The following is a 20,000-nucleotide window of genomic DNA, read 5'->3' as shown; positions in this document are numbered from 1 at the left end:
CGGGAACAAAACTAGAACATGAAGCTAAACTGAATTTGGAACGAAAAGAAAAAAAATAATAACGGACCAATTTGGAGGAGAAAGACGGTAAGGAAATAAATAAGAAGGAAGGAAGGAAGAAAGGGAAGTAGGAAGGAAGGAAGGAAGAAGACATTCAGTATGATATAAGCTGATAAGGGAGGAGCGTGCGTGTACGAACAAGCATGCACGTACATGTGTGAGTGCATGAGTGTGCGTGCGTGAATGGACACCTCTTGTAATCAACCTGGGTCATGCAAAGTGTTTATTTTCGTTTCCTCTTCTTTATTTCTTCTTCTTCTTCTTCTTCTTCTTCTTCTTCTTCTTCTTCTTCTTCTTCTTCTTCTTCTTCTTCTTCTTCTTCTTCTTCTTCTTCTTATTATTATTATTATTATTATTATTATTATTATTATTATTATTATTATTATTATTATTATTATTATATTATTATTATTATTATTATTATTATTATTATTATTATTATTATTATTATTATTATTATTATTATTATTATTATTATTATTATTATTATTATTATTATTATTATTATTATTATTATTATTATTATTATTATTATTATTATTATTATTATTATTATTATTATTATTATTATTATTATTATTATTATTATTATTATTATTATTTTTATTTTTACCATTATTGCTGCCATCTTAATTATTTGATAGTCAAGTGTATCTGTTTCATGTAAGGGGTATTACACACACACACACACACACACACACACACACACACACACATGCGAACAATGACGTACATACAATTATACACAAGTGAGTTGCGAAATACATGGTAAAATTATACATACACGAGTCAGGCACACACACGTACATGACTTGCCTGGAGTGTGTACATATGTCTGTTTGCCAAGTGACCCGGGAGGCGAGAATTGCACGTTAATTAGGAACTACTTGCAGGTGAGAGACAGGTGTGTGAGTGGAGAGAGAGAGAGAGAGAGAGAGAGAGAGAGAGAGAGAGAGAGAGAGAGAGAGAGAGAGAGAGAGAGAGAGTATGAGAAAGTAAGACTGAGACAAATACTCCCAGTCAAGCCTCACCGTAATGCATCCATCGTGTTGTCATCGTGTGCTGGACAAACACACTTGGTATTGTTCGTGTCGCGTGTCTGGCAGCTGCATCTTAGTTATGGTTTGCATTATATTTTTACTGTACTTGATGTGGCGGGGAAGTATTTGGTGTGCCGCGGTGTGTGTCGCGTGCTGAGAGGCGGGGATGAGGCACACCCCAGTCCTCCCTGCGGGTACGGGTGTGTTGGGTTGTGGTGCTGCGGAGGTTGTAAGAGGCCGAAAGGACGCTCACTCCTGCCTCCCTCCCCCGCTCCCCACCCCCCGCGGCGTTACGGGGTGGTAGTGGAGTGTGGGAGGTGGTGGGGGGGCGAGTTCGTCACTCTCTCCCGTTACGCGGTTCTGCCCGCGGTGCAGGATGGGACGAAGGTTCTAATTCCTTGCTGGGACGTTGATCAAATCTCGTGCCTCACCTTCTTCCCAAACCCTCCACATTCCAAACTAAATATGCTTCCCTGGGTCTTTGCAACGTTTCCGATGATGTCTATGGTTTCTAAGTTTTCCTCCCGCGACAGGTGTAAGGTGTTGGTGAAGGATGCGTTTAGGGGCGGCGTGCCCCTAGTGTGAGCCCCGGAAGACGGGGCTTCAGTGACAAGTGACCTGAGTGGCAGTGATGCATCAAGGGTGAGGCTCGCCCGCCGGCAAGAGTGACGCCCGTGGTGGCGGCGGGCGAGCAGCGGCTACCGTGCCCTGCGTGAAGGTGTGCGTGGCGAGGCGTGGCGTGGCCAGGCGCTCCTACTGTCCGGGGGTGAAGGGTCCCGTTGGTGGACAGGTGTGACGCGGGCACGTGAGATAAGCGAGCCGTGCACCGCTACGAAGGTTAGGGTGCCACGGGTGGGTGGGGTGACCATGGTGACGCGCGAGGCCCCGTGACTACCTGGCCGAGGCGCCGCCGCCATGGAGAAGGTTGAGAAGAAACTGACCAGGTTCCGTGCGACGCTCAAGAACAAGAGGAAGTTGTCGCTGCCTGTGTTCATCAACCAGTTCCAGCAACAGTGGGCGGAGCAGCACGGCTCCAGCGCCATCGGGAGCGGGGGAGGCCTTGATGGCGGCGTGGCATCCTCAAACACGTCCTTCGGGAGCCTCACCTCTATCCCGCCGGCCATTGAGCGGGATGGCCGCCGCGGCCTCTCCCCAACCAACCTTAACCTCAACTTCACGCCCCTTGAGGTGGGGCGGGAGCGGGGCCACAGCATTGGTGGCTCCCCTTACTCCACCCTCACCCGCACAGGGGCACCATACCCCTACCCGTGCCACATCAATCTCATCACCTCGGTGTCTTCGCCAGGCGGCACCACTCAGCTGGTGGCCGGCACACCGCCCTTCCCCACTGTGCGCCTCCTCCTCCCAGGTGAGTTTTGCCGACTCTCTAGTGAAAGGACACACAAGGATTTCCTTTCTTTTTATTTATGATAGTATGTATTTACTGATTTTTGTATATTTACTGATTTATTTATCTATTTATTTATTCATCACTATTACTTATTTGTTTTAGAGAGACACAACAACTGTGGGTGTGAAAGGTGTCCACCCACGGCAGACGAATCATAATAACAAAGTTCAACATGTCAGGTCAATATTTCTTCCGCTATTGTTCCCTCCCATCAGCGAGGCACGGACGCTCACCACACACGCGTCCGTGGCACAGGTTCCGTTTGAAAGGCTGGGTTGGCTCTCAGCCCACCGGGAACACATTCCTACGCAACACACCAGAACCTTCGCGATCAAATGTGAACACGAGTTGAGACGCTCAGGTTTTGTTGAACCACCCACGAGCCTCAAAGAAGTCCACCGAGGCTGCCGTGTGTGGCACAGAGGCGTGGGGTTGTTGTGTGTTAATGCATGTGTTGTGAAACTGGTCAGGCTGGTGGTGGCGAGGCGAGAAAAAGGTATCGGTGTATTTATGGTCACAACATATTGGTCCCGGATAGTCCACTTACCCTTTCCCTCCTCTCTCTCTCTCTCTCTCTCTCTCTCTCTCTCTCTCTCTCTCTCTCTCTCTCTCTCTCTCTCTCTCTCTCTCTCTCTCTCTCTCTCTCTCTCTCTCTCTCTCTCTCTCTCTCTCTCTCTCTCTCTCTCACACACACACACACACACACACACACACACACACACACACACACACACACACACACACACACACACACACACACACACACACACACACACACACACACACACACACACACACACACACACATCTATATTGCTCCTATTTACCTGTAACTCCAAGAGAAATATTACTGATGTTTTCCTCTATCTAATATTTTTACACTGATTTACTCATGCTGTGTGTGTGTGTGTGTGTGTGTGTGTGTGTGTGTATTAATATATCATGTTCTTCCTCTACATCTATTTTGATTAGTATCTCACACTTTGTCTCTCAATAACATTTTCCCTCATATTCTCTGCTTTTCTCTTTACTATTTTGATCTCTGAATATATTTTGATGTTTTTACTGTTATTTCTTTGCTCCCGTTCCCAGATTCCCTGCCTTTGCTATTTTTTTAACATCTTCAGATTCCTTTCCAGCTTCTTTCCCGCACGCTTTACCTGAAACCTCACACATCGCTCGTCTTTATAATCTTTAGACAATATTTTACACTCAAGCATATACTATAGGAACGCGAAAATATAAGACATTTTTAACACGACAAGAGGAACAGGCACAATTGCAGACAGGTGAGACAGGGAGCACATCACAAAATACGGAGAAAATTGAAAATGTAGGAAAATACCACATAATGAGCGCCGATCTGCGTGGAGCCCCGTTTCGTAGCACTCTGAGGCTTATTTTGGCTCGAGTGACACTGGACTTTGACGCTTTATCGGGGTTGGGGAGAGTGAAATAAGAGGAGGAGGAGGAGGAGGAGGAGGAGAGAGTGGCACTTAGTAAGAGCAGGAGGATGTGGGGAGGGGGAGGACTGAGAGAGGGAAGAGAGAGGCACTTGAGAGAATGAGGAAAATGAGGAGGAGGAAAAGGAAGAGGAGTTGGAGAAGGGACTGGGTGTTGCAAATGTATGAGAACATAGTATTGCGTGTGCTGGTGGCCAAACCCCGGGTTATTAGGTGGCCGAGAGAGAGAGAGAGAGAGAGAGAGAGAGAGAGAGAGAGAGAGAGAGAGAGAGAGAGAGAGAGAGATTAATTCCCTCATAAACCTCTTTGTATATGACTCATCACGTATCACATAAATTGCTACCCACGACGCACAACTCCATGGAGACTTGCAATTTACTCGGTCCCTTTAATTAATCCGTCTACCTTCCTTTTCGTAAGCATATCCATTGGAAAAAAAATCTTAACTACCACAACCAACATAACTTTTATATCTTTCCTGTCTTCCCTTTAAAAGCTCGCAATTCACGGATATTTTTCTAAGCGTGTCGGTCTGTTGTGAGTTTTCTATTTATCATTTTTTTACATATCTTATTATAGTGCCAAGCTGCTCCCGACTTATTATATTTCCAAGTTTTCTCGACTTCTTCAGGTTGGCGGCAAGTCACGTCTCAGTCAGGAGAAGAGGATGGGGGATGGGGAGGGAGAACGGCGGGGACAGGATGGGGAGGAAGGGAAGGGTGTCTAGTAGGGAGAGTGGGGAGGGAAGGTAGGGCCTCGTGACATAAAACCGAACGGGGAAGGAAGAGAGACGAGAGAGAGAGAGAGAGAGAGAGAGAGAGAGAGAGAGAGAGAGAGAGAGAGAGAGAGAGAGAGAGAGAGAGAGAGAGAGAGAGAGAGAGAGAGAGAGAGAGAGAGAGAGAGAGAAAGGAATTACTAGTAAAGGAGTGGGGAAAAGAAAGGCAGGAGGAAGGACGGGAAGGAGGAGAGGACAGAAAAGGGAGGGCGAAATGGATACAGTTTCCAACATAGAAAAGCGAACTACTCCTTTTAACAGACCTTGCAACATAAGTACGAACACACGCCTCATTACCTCAACACACACACACACACACACACACACACACACACACACACACTGGTAGGTACTGTAGGTCTCAGCATGAGCGGAGAGAAACATGAACGATTTACTTGTTCTCATTTCGCATGTCATTAAGCCACGTTCTTTACAAAAATTCCTCTCTTTTATTTCAATATAATCACCGGGAGTCAAGTATTTTCATTTCCCTTCTTGTTTGGGGTGAATTTCCCTGCTGTATTATGACCTTTCGCTGCAATTATTATTATTGTTTTTTTTTTTTACTCTTTTTGCTCGCGTGCGCCATGGCCATCAAAACCCGTTGTTGGGTAGGGCAGGTTTGTATTCTTAGAGGGGTGTATTTTTTTGATTGCCTGTCTTGTTACCCAGACCGCCTGTGGCTACCAGGAATAAGAGGAAACGGTTCAGTTAGTTTACATTATGCACCCAATTGACAGAGGATGGATACTCGGGTTAACTAACTGACTTTTTACCTTAACATGGAAAATTTGACCAATCACTCACTGCAAATTTAGAATAGGATTGAAGGAAAAGTTCAGAAGATTTGTTACTATGAATCGCTTGAAGACAAATAGCTGTCAGGGATTTTCTTAAGCTTGTGAGTAAGAGCATTCTCCTTTGTGCTACATCGTTGGACTTGTAAAGGAACCTTGCATATTTCGGCTCTGAGTTACGACAAATGTGTTCCCGAACATAGTGCACTGATTTTTTCACAACGTTTTCTATTTCTCTAAGACTTAAATTTTCTGATCTGCTGAGAATCTCTAAAAACTAGAATGTTGGCATAGCTGATGAATTATAATTTAGGAAAATATATAAAGTATTGAAGTGGGAGCCCCAGACTCATCCAGTGTTGATAATTGTTGTACAATTTGTCCTTACTGAAATTAATATTTGATGCTGATATTTGATTATCTCTTATATTTGATGAGGTTTCTCAAGCGAAGGTGATTCTAGAACGAATTTCAAAATAAAGACATCTAGAGTCCTTTGTCGTCATCATATTGCATCTCTCACTTATAGAATACTGAAGCTTGAGGCAAACATTCTGATAAAAAACAATTAGTTTGCCTATTCACTTTTTGTTGTACGCCTATGCTTCTTTTTGATGAGACACCGATGGTTCATTCCTCACAAAGTGATATCTCTTTCTCCCCAAGATGAGGACAGTGTGTGGGAGTCGCTCTGGGATGACGAGATCTCTAAATTAACCAGTAAATCCTCAATAAAAACTTGTATTTGTGTTGTATTTTTGTATCGAGGGAAGAGATACACGGGGGCGTCGTGGCGAGGCAGGTTACGGAGGAAGATTTGCTTGTGCTCAAACGTTTTTCCCAGTGCGTCTTTATTCCCTGCCAAGAGTCATGTTATCTCCCTCTATATCATCTGTCCACAGTGAGAAACGTTGGCAACAAAACTGATCTCTTCCTATAAACTATTTTCGTGTGGTGTTTTTTTTCCACTAGTAAAAAATCATTAATATTAATTATCCACTAGAGTAATTTGTTGTGATTCAGGTTTCCACGTCGAATCGGAAACTCTACTCATCCGGAGCTTGAATAATGGATGCACAGTCAGTCATACGCTGTAATGCATGTTAATCCCTGGACTGTTAACTTGACCTCACGTAGCTCATCACCATCTCGGGCAAAGAAGAAGGCGAGGTAGCAGATCAAAGTCATTCTTGGCAACGACAACTACGTGTCCATAATTTTGGATTGAAGTATTAAAGACAGGAAGAAAGCATTATCAACAGAACATTCTCAGTTGCTGTTTTGTAGAGAATGAGTTACGGCATTTAATATTTTGTTGTTGTTACTGGTCACGTAAAATCATCATTATCGTTACTCTACATGACCGCCAGTTTTAATAAAGCCTTTGTTCTCGCAGTAGAATAGTGTTCAAAGCCCACCGATATGTCAAGTCAGGAGTCCGTATGTGTTTTTCCCATACAATTTAGAATTACTGTATATCAAACACGCCCTTTAAAATTCACACTAACTTCCATCACTGCCTGTTATGTAAGAGATAAGGCAACAAAGTACTTTTAAATTCCGTACTTAAGCAGTCAAGGGGAAGTGCAGGAAACATAAATGAATGATGTTGCTCCTTTGTATAGTTCAACACAAGCATTACCTTCAGTCGTTAAGTAAAACAATAATCAACAAAGGTAGATGAAAGAAAAGTGTCTAAGAAATATAAAACTCTCTTGCTAAAAAATGAGATATATGCTCTCTCTCTCTCTCTCTCTCTCTCTCTCTCTCTCTCTCTCTCTCTCTCTCTCTCTCTCTCTCTCTCTCTCTCTCTCTCTCTCTCTCTCTTGGGTAAACTGGGAAAATGAAAACCAGCAAGTGTGTTTGCAGAGAGAGAGAAAGAGAGTGAGAGGCAAAAACAGGCAAGATCTCCTCCACCAGTCACTTTTGCTTTCTCTCTCTCTCTCTCTCTCTCTCTCTCTCTCTCTCTCTCTCTCTCTCTCTCTCTCTCTCTCTCTCTCTCTCTCTCTCTCTCATCGTGCAGAACACCGCTCATAATCCACACCACCATTTTCGTTTTACATTTAGCGATTTTTTCACGGAGGTTATTAGCATATTAATGAGCTCCACCAAACCTCTGAGCGTGGAATATGGAGACCGTGAGATTAATCGTATAGAGGAATCATTTTATTTATCCTATTTACAGCTCGTGCGGTGGAAAATATTATAATTGCACTGAATTTGAATTTGTGCTGTGATTCTTTTCCTTTCATTTTTTTTTTTTTTTCCAATTCCAGTAATGCGTGTTTGTTTCACTTTTGGAGATTAGAATTTGTTTGGGTGTATTATTAATGGTGTTCTCATATTTATCACTTTTCCTTCATTGACATAATTTCATCACTTTTTTTTTGAGGGACAATAGTTTTCAAGAGTTATAAAGCTTAAGAAGATTATATAAACGTTCTAGTCTCCTTTTATTTTTGTTTGTGTCATTATAAATAACTGTGTCATGGTCTCTAACTTAGGCAAGAAGAGTATTCAAATTCTTAACCAGTTACATATTAGGTCTGATCTTTTACTTAATATCATGAACGTGTTTGTAGAGGAATGGCAAAGATATTATTATTATTAAATGTTTTTTGATTCCTGGTATTACTTATATTATTTATTATTTTTGTTTGTTTTTATTGTCAACCCCTTATTTTGTGTTATTTATATGTTGCTGATGCTACGTACGTGCTTTGAGGGATGCTGTTCTCTTTATTGCACACACACACACTCTCTCTCTCTCTCTCACACACACACACACACACACACACACACACACACACACACACACACACACACACACACACACACACACACACACACACACACACACACACACACACACACACACACACACACACACACACACACACACACACACACACACACACACACAGATCAGTATTAATATCACCATCATATAGTTAACTATCACTAAGGTCATGATTGTTAGTGTATCTCACCCTTTCTTTAATTTTCCATCACCATCATCATCTGCATCACCATCACCCCCAGGAATCACTATAGAAGCAGTCGCAGAGGAAAGTCAACACCACATCCATGCCACACTCAATACATCCACCACATTCATACCACATCCACTCAGCCACCTCCATTCACATCCCTGGTATTTTTGGCCTCGCACCTCGAACAGAATTTCCATAACAAGGTTGCTCCTTAACATGTCTTTACCTTTTGTGCTCCTTACCACCACCACGGCATAGTATGAGAAGGTTGCCAGCCTGTTGCCGTATCGTTTAGCTCGCCAGTTCAATTTTGTGGTCTGGTTTAACACACTACATATATTTGTATATTTCGTGGGCTGATACTGAATGTAAATAGAAATGTTTATCGATTAGTTAGAACAGAATATGATATTTCTTTCAAATTCGTGTTGCATTGCTATGTATTATTCCTTTCTTGCGATTTACGGTTGTAATAATGAAAAAAAACATTGTTAGATATATTTCATGTAATAGTAAAAAAAAACTATTCTTCTAAACTGGATAAGCCAGAGGCCAAGATTTCTTTCCTGCTTCAATAAACGAAAAGAAAAAAAAAAGATAAACTTTCCCCACACGCTGAATGCGTCTCGCTTCAGAATCTTTTAGGACCAACACTTGCCTCAACCCTCAACCTTGTCAGAGCGCGACCAAACGTAACCTGTAAGACATTTATTCAACTCAAAACACTTATTTGTAAAGCTCACGTTGTTCACCTTTTTATTCATTTTTTACTATTCCCTGATTGACTCATATTTTGTGTATCCATAAGAAATCTGATTGACTTGTCTGAATTCTTTATAATGAGAGAACTGACTCATTTCGTCTGTAAAATTTGTAAGATTCATCAAAAACACTCACCGAAAAGAAACATCCACATGTAAAAACCATCGTTAAATCTTAGACAATTCACCTGTAACACATCTAATTGATTAATGTTTTGAAGCTACAAATTTCACCTACTAGACTCACCTTTAAAACTTCCACTCACCTGTATGACTCACCTTTAAGCCGCTCAGACCCACATGAAACCTGCAAGACTCACATTCAATACACATACTCCTCTGAAAGACTCTCCTTTTACGACTCACACGCACCTTTACGAACACCGACTGATCCACTGCTATATATTCTAACTCTCCTCTAAGATTCACCCCTTAGAATGCCTGAGAAATTTACCTTTAACCTTTAACCTGAAGTGTTTCCTCAATACCATCCACTAGGAACATTCCGCCTCGCTTGCTGTGACCTCCAAACTAATCCAATAATTAACATCGAGTTTCTTTCACGGCCTCCAGATTTAGGTTTTTCATGTATACATTTTTGCGTATCTTGACTTCCTTGACTGTGGCCAGAAATGTTGATTAAAGTATGTAATGATATAATTGATAATGACGATAATGATAAGACTCTTCGTAACAACATACACACACACACACACACACACACACACACACACACACACACACACACACACACACACACACACACACACACACACACACACACACACACATCCTAAGCTTGTATATGACAAATAAACAGTCCTCTTCAGTTAGAGTGACCGCCAAAGTTTACAGTCCTCCCCCAGAGAGAGAGAGAGAGAGAGAGAGAGAGAGAGAGAGAGAGAGAGAGAGAGAGAGAGAGAGAGAGAGAGAGAGAGAGAGAGAGAGAGAGAAGTGAGGGCAGCGGGGTGACGGGCTTGCAGGGGTGGGAACAGGAATAGGGCTGGGAGGGAGGTGGAGGGAAGGACGGGAGGAGGGAGATGCCTCGGCCTTCCAGCGCAGCACGCGAGGTCTTCCCGCCAGCATCGTCAACAGGCCGCCGGTACCGTTTTGGTCAACAGAAGCCGTGATCACGCTAGTCAGCCATTGTGCCGCCCGTTCCGCGCCGCTTCGCTCCAGCGCTGCGTATTCCTCGACCTTCACAGCGAGATGCATACAAACACACCCGTCTTTTATCACCTCTTCCCGACGCTGCCATTCCGCGTCCTCATCCCCTCGCACCTGTTAGCGGCCTTGATTGCTTTCAAGATTCACCTGCCTGTATGTGAAGGGACGCAGGTGTTCCCGCTGACACCCGCTTCCTGCCTGCAGTGTCATGTCCCCATTCTTCAAGGCCACACGCTGTTTACGTACATACTGGCTAGTTGCCAGGTGGGTTCTGTACCCTGTTCCCAACTGACAGCCCTATCAATTTCCGGTGCCCTGTTTTACCTTAATTTTCCCTTACTGTATCTTGCAGCACATCCCTGTCGCCTGCTCCCACAGCATCACCTCTCCCAAAATTTCGCGACGGTTTTTGATCAACTAAAAAGAAAAGGAACTTTCTTTGATACAAGTTTTGCTAAACAGTCAGCTCCAAATCCACGATGGGAAGCAAACACCTTTTTACCTTTCGCTCTCTACTTTCTCCGCTTTTCTTCCTCCCCTTCCTCTTCAACCATTATCCTCCACTCTCCTTCCTCCTCCCTTTGCTCAAGCTCTCTTCATCGGAGCCTCAAAAATCGCAAGACTGTGGAAGAAAACGACCCACCGCTTTGATCATCACGTGTCAAAGGCCACGTAAAGGGAAGGAGGGGAGGAGGAGGAGGAGGTGGAGGAGGAGGAAAATAAGGGGTAAACAGCGGGGTCAGAAGATAAGGAAAGAAGGGGAACGGGTACGCATTCGAGGTGGGATGAAAAGACTTACAAATTAAGGAACAAAAACAAGAAAGTGTTTACGATAAAGAATGCAAAAATATGCATTTGATGTGACGCAGATTGAAAGAGGAGGAGCGGAAAGAGGAGGATGGAGGAAGAGGAGGAAGAAGAGTTAAATATACATGACTGGGCAGGAAATGTATGGAGAAACTGATGGAAGGAGAAAGGAAATGAAAAGTGCATTTGATAGAGTTGGAAGAGGAGGAGGAAGAAGAGAAAGAAGACGAGAGGGAAGAGGAGGGGAAAAAAAAGGAGATGGAGGAGGAAACGTGAATAACAAAACAAAGAGAATATCCCGTAAGTCGAGGAGGGGATGAGAACAGGAACATGAGAGAAAAAAAAATAAAAAGAAAACGATAAGCACAGGTCGATCATAAACAAAATTCGTGGAAGAAAGAAAGAAAAAAAATTACTATTATTATGAAGGAAGAAAAAATGGGACACAAAAGAGATCAAGGAAGCAATTATAAAAATGCTGGAATATTATGACAGAGACAATACTGGAAAGAAGAGGAAAGAAAAACGGGAAACAATATGCGATCAAAAAAAGAAATACGGGATTAAAAAAAAGAATATGGGATTTAAAAAAAGAAGAAAAGAGAAAACTATAAAACTGACTGCACTTCAATCTGTCTGTCTGTCCGCCTGTCTGTTGACGTGTCTGTCTTTCTATATTTCTCGCCATATGTCAGATTTGCTTGTCTGTCAATGTCTGTTTGTCTGTTTGCACGATTGTTTATCCATTTTGTGGTCCCCCAAAACACACACACACACACACACACACACACACACACACACTATGGATTCTATCTCCACTGGCTCCCCCTTTCCTCTCTCTCTCTCTCTCTCTCTCTCTCTCTCTCTCTCTCTCTCTCTCTCTCTCTCATTTTCGTAATTACTATGTAGCGTATTAACATTTTCTTTTACTTTTCATTAATTAATATTTCAATCTTTTTTTTTTTTTATTCTTTTACTTTCATTTTTATTAGATGCTTTCTCTTCCTTTCTCACTTTTTTTTTATTGTGAGTGTGTAAATGCTAGTGTGTGTGTGTGTGTGTGTGTGTGTGTGTGTGTGTGTGTGTGTGTGTGTGTGTGTGTGTGTGTGTGTGAGAGAGAGAGAGAGAGAGAGAGAGAGAGAGAGAGAGAGAGAGAGAGAGAGAGAGAGATGAGTAAACAAAGTCATGAGAGGGGCAAGCGAATGGAGGCACGGCTGGCGAGAGAGAGAGAGAGAGAGAGAGAGAGAGAGAGAGAGAGAGAGAGAGAGAGAGAGAACAGGTATTACAGCAGAGAAAGCGGAGGAGAGACGCGGCGTAAATAAGAAAAAAAAAAAAAAAAAGAGAGCGGGATGAAGGAAGGGGGGGGAAGAGGAGGGAAAATTAGAGGAAACGGGTGAAGGAACGACACACACACACACACACACACACACACACACACACACACACACACACACACACACACACGTAAGTTTACATCGAAATGAAAACAAACATTCTTATTATACATGAGAATTGTTAAACAAAAAGAGAAAGAGGAAAACGAGAAGGAGGAGGAGGAAGAGGAGGAGGAGGAGGAGGAAGAGAAGGAGGAAGAGGAGGAGGAGGAGGAAGAAGAGGAGGAGGAGGAAGAGGAGAACGAGGAGGAGTAGTAGGTGGGAGGGAGGGAGAGGCACTCTTTCCTTGCCCTTGGAGCTTCGCGATCCTAGACCCAGTTAAGTTGTGACCCAACTTTCTACTGTTGCTTGCCCCACCTCCTCCTCCTCCTCCTCCTCCTCCATCTCCTCTACCTCCTCCTCCTCCTCCTTCTCCTTCATCACTTTCGCCTCTCTTGGAATACGAAACTAACATCTTTCTTTATTTTCCATCACTTCTAAAGTTTGCAATCTTTATCCTCTGTACATACATAAGATGCCTTCCTTGTATCCTCATCATATGTAAACACTGTACTTAGCAACAGCATGTTCCTACGTTTTTCTAATCAATTTCTTGTCTCGTTTCAGGTAAGTGTCAGAAACAGGTCCGCGGAGTGAGGCCGGCAGGTGCTCAACAGGTGAAACAGATGAGTAATTAATTTTCTTTTGAGTTACGTACATCAATGAAGCATTATTACTGAGGGGAGAGAGCGAGGATCTATAACGTTCCCCTTAAAAGACCTTCCTTGATTAAAGGTGCTCGTGTGTGCGCGCGTGTGTCGCTGTGCACCTTTGTGTGTGTGTGTGTGTGTGTGTGTGTGTGTGTGTGTGTGTGTGTGTGTGTGTGTGTGTGTAATTCACCTCCTCCTCGGTCGTCTGCTGGTCACCCAGCCAGTCTTCCCCATTACGGAGCGAGCTCAGAGCTCATAGACCGATCTTCGGTGTGTGTGTGTGTGTGTGTGTGTGTGTGTGTGTGTGTGTGTGTGTGTGTGTGTGTGCTCATTAAGCCCCACGTCTGTCTCACGTGCAAAAGACTCAGTGTTCAGTAAGGAGAAAATTGCACGTGTGTGTGTGTGTGTGTGTGTGTGTGTGTGTGTGTACTGATCTCATCTCCCTTGTCTGAACATTGTAAAATAGGTACACAATGCTTAATTTTAGTAATATAAACGAACTTTTAAATGAACAGAATCATATACAAGTATTATGTCAATATGTGCATGACGTACAGCGTGTTTATGCTTACCTCAAACAACAAACCTAAGGGCGTATACTGTAAAACTATTGGACAAAATGTATAAACTTATAACTTTTTTTTTTTTTTTTTTTTTTTTTTTACATTACAAGGGCACTGGCCAAGGGCAAACACAGTGTTGGAAAAAAAATCCCGCTGGTTGCCAGGCCCTGTTAAGAGAAAAGTAGAAAGAGAAAAACAAAAAATCTAAAAGGAGGGTCCAGTTAACGTAAGAGGTGTCTTGACACTCCTCTTTTGAAAGAGTTTAAGTCATAGGCAGGTGGAAATACAGACACAGGTAGAGAGTTCCAGAGTTTACCAGTGTAGGGAATGAAGGAGTGAAGATACTGGTTAACTCTTGCATTAGGAAGATGGACAGAATAGGGATGAGAAGAAGTAGAGAGTCTTGTGCAGCGAGGCCGCAGGAGGGGGAAGGCATGCAGTTAGCAAGTTCAGAAGAGCAGACAGCATGAAAACAGCGGTAGAAGACAGATAAAGATGCAACATTGCGGCGGTGACTTAAAGAATCAAGACAGTCAGTTAGAGGAGAAGAGTTGATAAGACGAAAAGCTTTAGATTCCACCTTGTTTAGTAAAGCTGTGTGTGGATCCCCCAGACATGAGAGCCATACTCCATACACGGGCGGATAAGGCCCTTGTACAGAGCAAGCAGCTGGGAGGGAGAGAAAATGGACGAAGACGCCATAGGACACCTAACTTCTTGGAAGCTGATTTAGCAAGAGTAGAGATGTGAAATTTCCAGTTTAGATTTTTAGTGAAGGATAGACCGAGTGTGTTTAATGTAGAGGAGAGGGGAAGTTGAGTGTTATTGAAGAAGAGAGGATAGTTGTCTGGAAGGTTATGTCGAGTAGATAGTTGTAGAAATTGAGTTTTTGAGGCATTGAACAAAACCAGGTTTTCTCTGCCCCAATCAGAAACAAGTGAAAGATCAGAAGTTAGGCGTCCTATAGCATCTCGCCTTGAGTCATTTAATTGTTGTTGGGTTGGGCGTCTGTTGAACGCTGTTGAATAATGCAGGGTGGTATGTAAAATCATACTATGTAATGTCTTTATTTTGTCAATAAACTACTACTACTACTACTACTACTACTACTGTGTGTGTGTGTGTGTGTGTGTGTGTGTGTGTGTGTGTGTGTGTGTGTGTGTGTGTGTGTGCGCGTTTGTCTTAATTACATATGATTCCAAGCAGGCAAAAGAGTGGAGTGTGACGCGGGGAGATGGAGGCAGAGAGGCAGACACTAGCCAGACCTTGAAGAGCCAGATTAGTGCGTGGCGGAGTTTCATTTTTACATTGACACACTGACTCTTGAACGACTTTTACCGTTCGCCGCCGGCTGACCTACGTACTGTTTTCTTAATGGTCTGAAGGTGTGGCTACTGTTACCCTACAAATTGACTTTACTGATTGATTGATTTTGTATTCTCTTATTTGTCTTAAATTATTAACGGACGAACACTTTTAAGAAACACTATTAATCATTGTACTGGCAGTTGAAAATAGCCGTGGCAAGAAAGCAGAACGTTTTAGAGAATAATCTTATCTGCTTTGGCATAAAAGTCCTCTTTTCTGCAATACGTTTTACCAGTAACACTTGCCTCAAGAACGGGACGCACAGGTCATTGCAGTATCCTGAGAAGTACTTTTCAAGGGACGACTCACATTCTTCGAAAAGCTTGTTTTGCTACTGAGATGTTAGTGGTGGTGCTAAGGATCTTTAGTAAATGGAAAGCGTCACTTAGAGTCAGTCTCGACGGGCAAGACGAAGTAGTAAGTATTGGTGATGGGGAGGAAAGAAGCGAGGACGGAAGAGGTGACCTATGATATTTATTATACATACGTTTTATTCTGACAAAGGAAGAAGATGCTCTTATTTGGGGCTGGAATACATAAGATAATGGTTAAGATGAGAGCTCTCAGAAAGGGAATGTAGCAGTGCTTTTATTTATCATTCGCTGGCGGGGATAACGTGGGTAAGGTAAAAAGTAATATACACGTGGGTAAGGTAAAAAGAAATATACACGTTAGGATGAAAGAAAATTTTCAGAAGGAAACAACGACAAAGAGTCACGAAAAATAACGATATTTGTTTATTTGCTGACAACACGATGACAGAGGATAATCAGGCCATAACCCAAGGCAACCACAATACAAACAGACACATGAACACGAAGCTAGATGCAGACAGAGATTGAAAACATGGATCAAAACACTGACATACAGACAGAGATACACACATATACAGGCTGACCACTGTGGAGAAACAAGCATATCCACACCCAGACAAGCTTGCAGACCAAGAAACGAATTAGCATGGTAGTCATGAGCGAGGTGACCGTCATGCATCTGCCCTGCTAACTCGCTGCCGCCCACCTGAGTAGTGATGAGGTAAACCTTGGTACCCGAATACTGCACCTGGCCCAACATTTAATTAGCAGTGTTTCCTCAGGTGTGTGATATGCGTTCCTGGAAGAGCGGATGGAAGAGAGAAAGATAGGTAGATAGAGAGAGAGAGAGAGAGAGAGAGAGAGAGAGAGAGAGAGAGAGAGAGAGAGAGAATGAAAAGCGAAACCAGATAAAGAGTGATGATGCAATAGTGATGGTTCTTAAAATACAGGATGACAAATAAGTGTTAGAGTATAAAGGATAGAGAAAAATGCTGAAACGTATTACGATAGAAATAATATAGAAATAAATGTTCTACTGAAAATATAGAACACACACACACACACACACACACACACACACACACACACACACACACACACACGTTACACACATCGGTGATATTGCAATAGTGAAAATAATAGTCCATGTCCTCCGTCTCTCCCTCACTCACTCTTCTTTCCTCTCCCTCTCCCTCCTTCCCTCCACTTCACTCTTCTCTTCCTCTACCCCTCTCTTCCTCTCTCCCTCCTTACCTCTCCGACCTAGCATGTGAAAGTTGACAACCACAAGCACGCACCCCTCCTTCCTTCCTTCTCTCCCTTCACATCTTCTACCTCTTCCTTCCTTCTTCCTCCTCTTTTTCATCCTTTTTCTCTTTTTGCTTGTAATTTCGTTCCTCCCTCATCACCTTCTCCTCTCCGTCCTCTTCATATACCTTTCCTTTAATCTCTCTCTCTCTCTCTCTCTCTCTCTCTCTCTCTCTCTCTCTCTCTCTCTCTCTCTCTCTCTCTCTCTCTGTCTCTCTCTCCATATCTGTCTTCGTGTGCTGATGCAAGGCTCCGTTTGTTCTCTTATATTCGTTCATAAGTTGCTCGAGGTGTAAGAAATAGAGATATGTGAACGGAGAGAGAGAGAGAGAGAGAGAGAGAGAGAGAGAGAGAGAGAGAGAGAGAGAGAGAGAGAGAGAGAGAGAGAGAGAGAGAGAGAGAGAGAGAGAGAGAGAGAGAGAGAGAGAGAGAGAGAGAGTGTGTAGGGAAAATTACTAGATTCTATGTGGATTTTAAGAGAGAGTAGAAAGAAAAATGTTTTGTTGTTGCGAAATCAGATTGTGTGAGGTTAGCCGCAGACACACACACACACACACACACACACACACACACACACACACACACACACACACACACACACAACACATACACACACCACTGATACCTCCATCCAGCCATTCATTCTAGAACAGTACACTCCTTTCCAGACAGTTTTCTGCATCTCGCTCATCGCCCCCTCTCATCTCCACATCTTTGCTACTCTGACATTCCCTGGTTCACGTTTTCATCTCCTTTCTTCCTTCTACACATTTTTGCATCGGTTCTTTCCTTTTTCTTGCTCTCTTTCTCCTTCCTCTTTTCAGTTCTCTCTCCCAAAGGCGTTGTACCACTCTCTCTGTGTCTCCGTCTCTGTGTCTCCCTCTCCCTGTCTCCCTTTATCTCGCCCTGGTTCCTCGTTGCTTTCTTCCACTCTCTTCCACTTCTTATTCCCATGTCGATCGACCTCCCTCACTCTCATGCTCTCACTCACTCACTAGGGAGAGATGGAGGGACGAGTACATGTTGAGGAGAGAGGCGGGAGAACGTAGACTCAAGTGATGCCGAGAGGGAAAGTAGTTGATGATGGGAAAGAAAGCATGAGAGAGAGAGAGAGAGAGAGAGAGAGAGAGAGAGAGAGAGAGAGAATCACCTCGGTTTACTTGAAAATCTGCATAAACTCTTATTCATTTCCTACTGTTCTTCCTCCTCTTTCTCCTCCTCCTCCTCCTCCTCCTCCTCCTCCTCCTCCTCCTCCTCCTCCTCCTCCTCCTCCTCCTATTTCTCCTCCTACTCCATTTGTTCGTCGTCCAGCTTATTCATATCATCATCATCATCATCATCATCATCATCATCATCGCCATCTTCATCATCATCGTCATCATCATTCCAATAAAGGGTTTATGATTTGTCTCAGAGTTAACGAAGCATACGAGCAGTGTGTGTGTGTGTGTGTGTGTGTGTGTGTGTGTGTGTGTGTGTGTGTGTGTGTGTGTGTGTGTGTGTGTGTGTGTGTTTCGTCCTCTAGAATCTTTCAGATTAAAGATTAAAGATGTGTTGACAAGAGATTTTCAGCCTCTCCCTTTCCTCCCTCCTTTGCTCCTTTTCTTACTGTCTCACCAGCTCCTTTCCTCCCTTGCTTTTTCCCTCCCTCTCCATGGCTGTCATCCTTCTCTCTTTTCTCCTCCACTCCCTCCTTTTCACTGTCTTTCTTCTTGCTATCCTCTTTCTGCTTCGTCGCCTCTCTCTCTCTCTCTCTCTCTCTCTCTCTCTCTCTCTCTCTCTCTCTCTCTCTCTCTCTCTCTCTCTCTCTCTCTCTCTGGGTCAATATAATCTGTACCTCTTTGATATGAAATGTAATCAACTGCCACTGCTTGTCTATTTCACGCATTTTCTCACTTATTTATCCAGCTGTCTTTCTTCCTTTCTTTTCCTCCTTTTGTATTTCCTTTTATTCCCTTTTCCCTTCCTTCCTATATATTTTTTTGTATCCTTAATTTTTTGTCCCAGTTTTTCCCCTTCTTTCCCCTCTTTCCATCCTCCTTCTCTTTCCCCCTTCCCTCTTCCCCTCTGGAAAATGGAATGATGGGATTAATAAGTAATTTGTGAGTGTTTTTCATTCGGCTGGTGGTGGCAGTGGTGGTGGTGACGAGAATAGTGGTTGTGGTGGTGATGGTAGACGTGCTGATAGGGTCGATAACAGTGATGGTGGTAGTAGTAATGAAAATGTAGGTAATAGTAGTGGTGATGGTGGTGATGAGAGTTATCAGTGATGGTTGTGATGATGGTGGTTGTAGGAGTAATGGTGGTAGTGGTAATGGAAGTTCTGGTGGTTGTAGTGATGGTTGTAGTAGCAGTAATAGTGTTTTTGAAAGTGTAGGGAGTGGTTGTGGTGCTGGTGGTAGTGTCAGTGATGGTGGTGGTGGTGGTGGCGGTGGTGGTGTTGGCACAGCTGACGATTTAAGCAAACGGGGGAAAAATAAGGAAAAGAAAGGTATTTTTGGGTCACCGTGCTGATTGAGGGATCTAGATAACGATTTTGGGATTCATTATTATTCTTTTATATATTTCTTTCTGTCTTTCTTTTCATTCATAGAGGCAGAAATTATTTTGAAAGTGCACGTGTCATTTTAAATTAGAAAAACATCTTTACCCACTATAATAAGCACAAATATTGCAGTATTTCCCGAATATTGCGAAGATGGGAGAGAATATGAAACGGAGGAAGGGCATAAGAGAGAGAGAGAGACTTGTAGGAGAAGAAACAGAAGAAAATCGACATAAAGAGGATATGTAACAAAGAGCGGGAGTAAGAAGGATTTGTAATAAAGGAGGGAGGGAAAATGTGAAAGAATAAAGAATCCGGGATATGGTAAGAGAGAGAGAGAGAGAGAGAGAGAGAGAGAGAGAGAGAGAGAGAGAGAGAGAGAGAGAGAGAGAGAGAGAGAGAGAGAGAGAGAGAGAGAGAGAGAGAGAGAGAGAGAGAGAGAGAGAGAGAGAGAGAGAGAGAGACAGACAGACGAGGTATCAAATTTCTCTTATCCAAAAATGAGATGTGAGAAAAAGAGAGGAAAAAGACAGCAAGACAGAAGC

At 43.2% G+C, this 20,000-nt stretch overlaps 1 protein-coding gene across 5 annotated transcripts in view; it reads left to right on the top strand.

Moving 5' to 3' along the window:
- The window catches only part of LOC123509945 (pleckstrin homology domain-containing family G member 5-like), a 491,065-nt gene that overhangs the window by 106,592 nt on the left and 364,473 nt on the right, over positions 1–20,000 (top strand). For 2 of the 5 annotated variants that reach the window (XM_045264600.1, XM_045264599.1), the window contains exon 2: positions 1,634–2,469. The exons of the other annotated variants lie outside the window; for them this stretch is intronic. In XM_045264600.1, the coding sequence (XP_045120535.1) occupies positions 2,016–2,469 (454 nt within the window). In that variant the 5' untranslated portion in view covers positions 1,634–2,015. The remainder of the gene's footprint in view (positions 1–1,633; positions 2,470–20,000) is intronic. 5 annotated transcript variants of the gene reach the window in all.

Source organism: Portunus trituberculatus, chromosome 27, assembly GCF_017591435.1.
Source record: "Portunus trituberculatus isolate SZX2019 chromosome 27, ASM1759143v1, whole genome shotgun sequence".
Lineage (NCBI taxonomy): Eukaryota > Metazoa > Arthropoda > Malacostraca > Decapoda > Portunidae > Portunus > Portunus trituberculatus.
The sequence above is the reverse complement of the archived record's forward strand: the minus strand, read 5'-3'. Positions and strand labels throughout refer to the sequence as shown.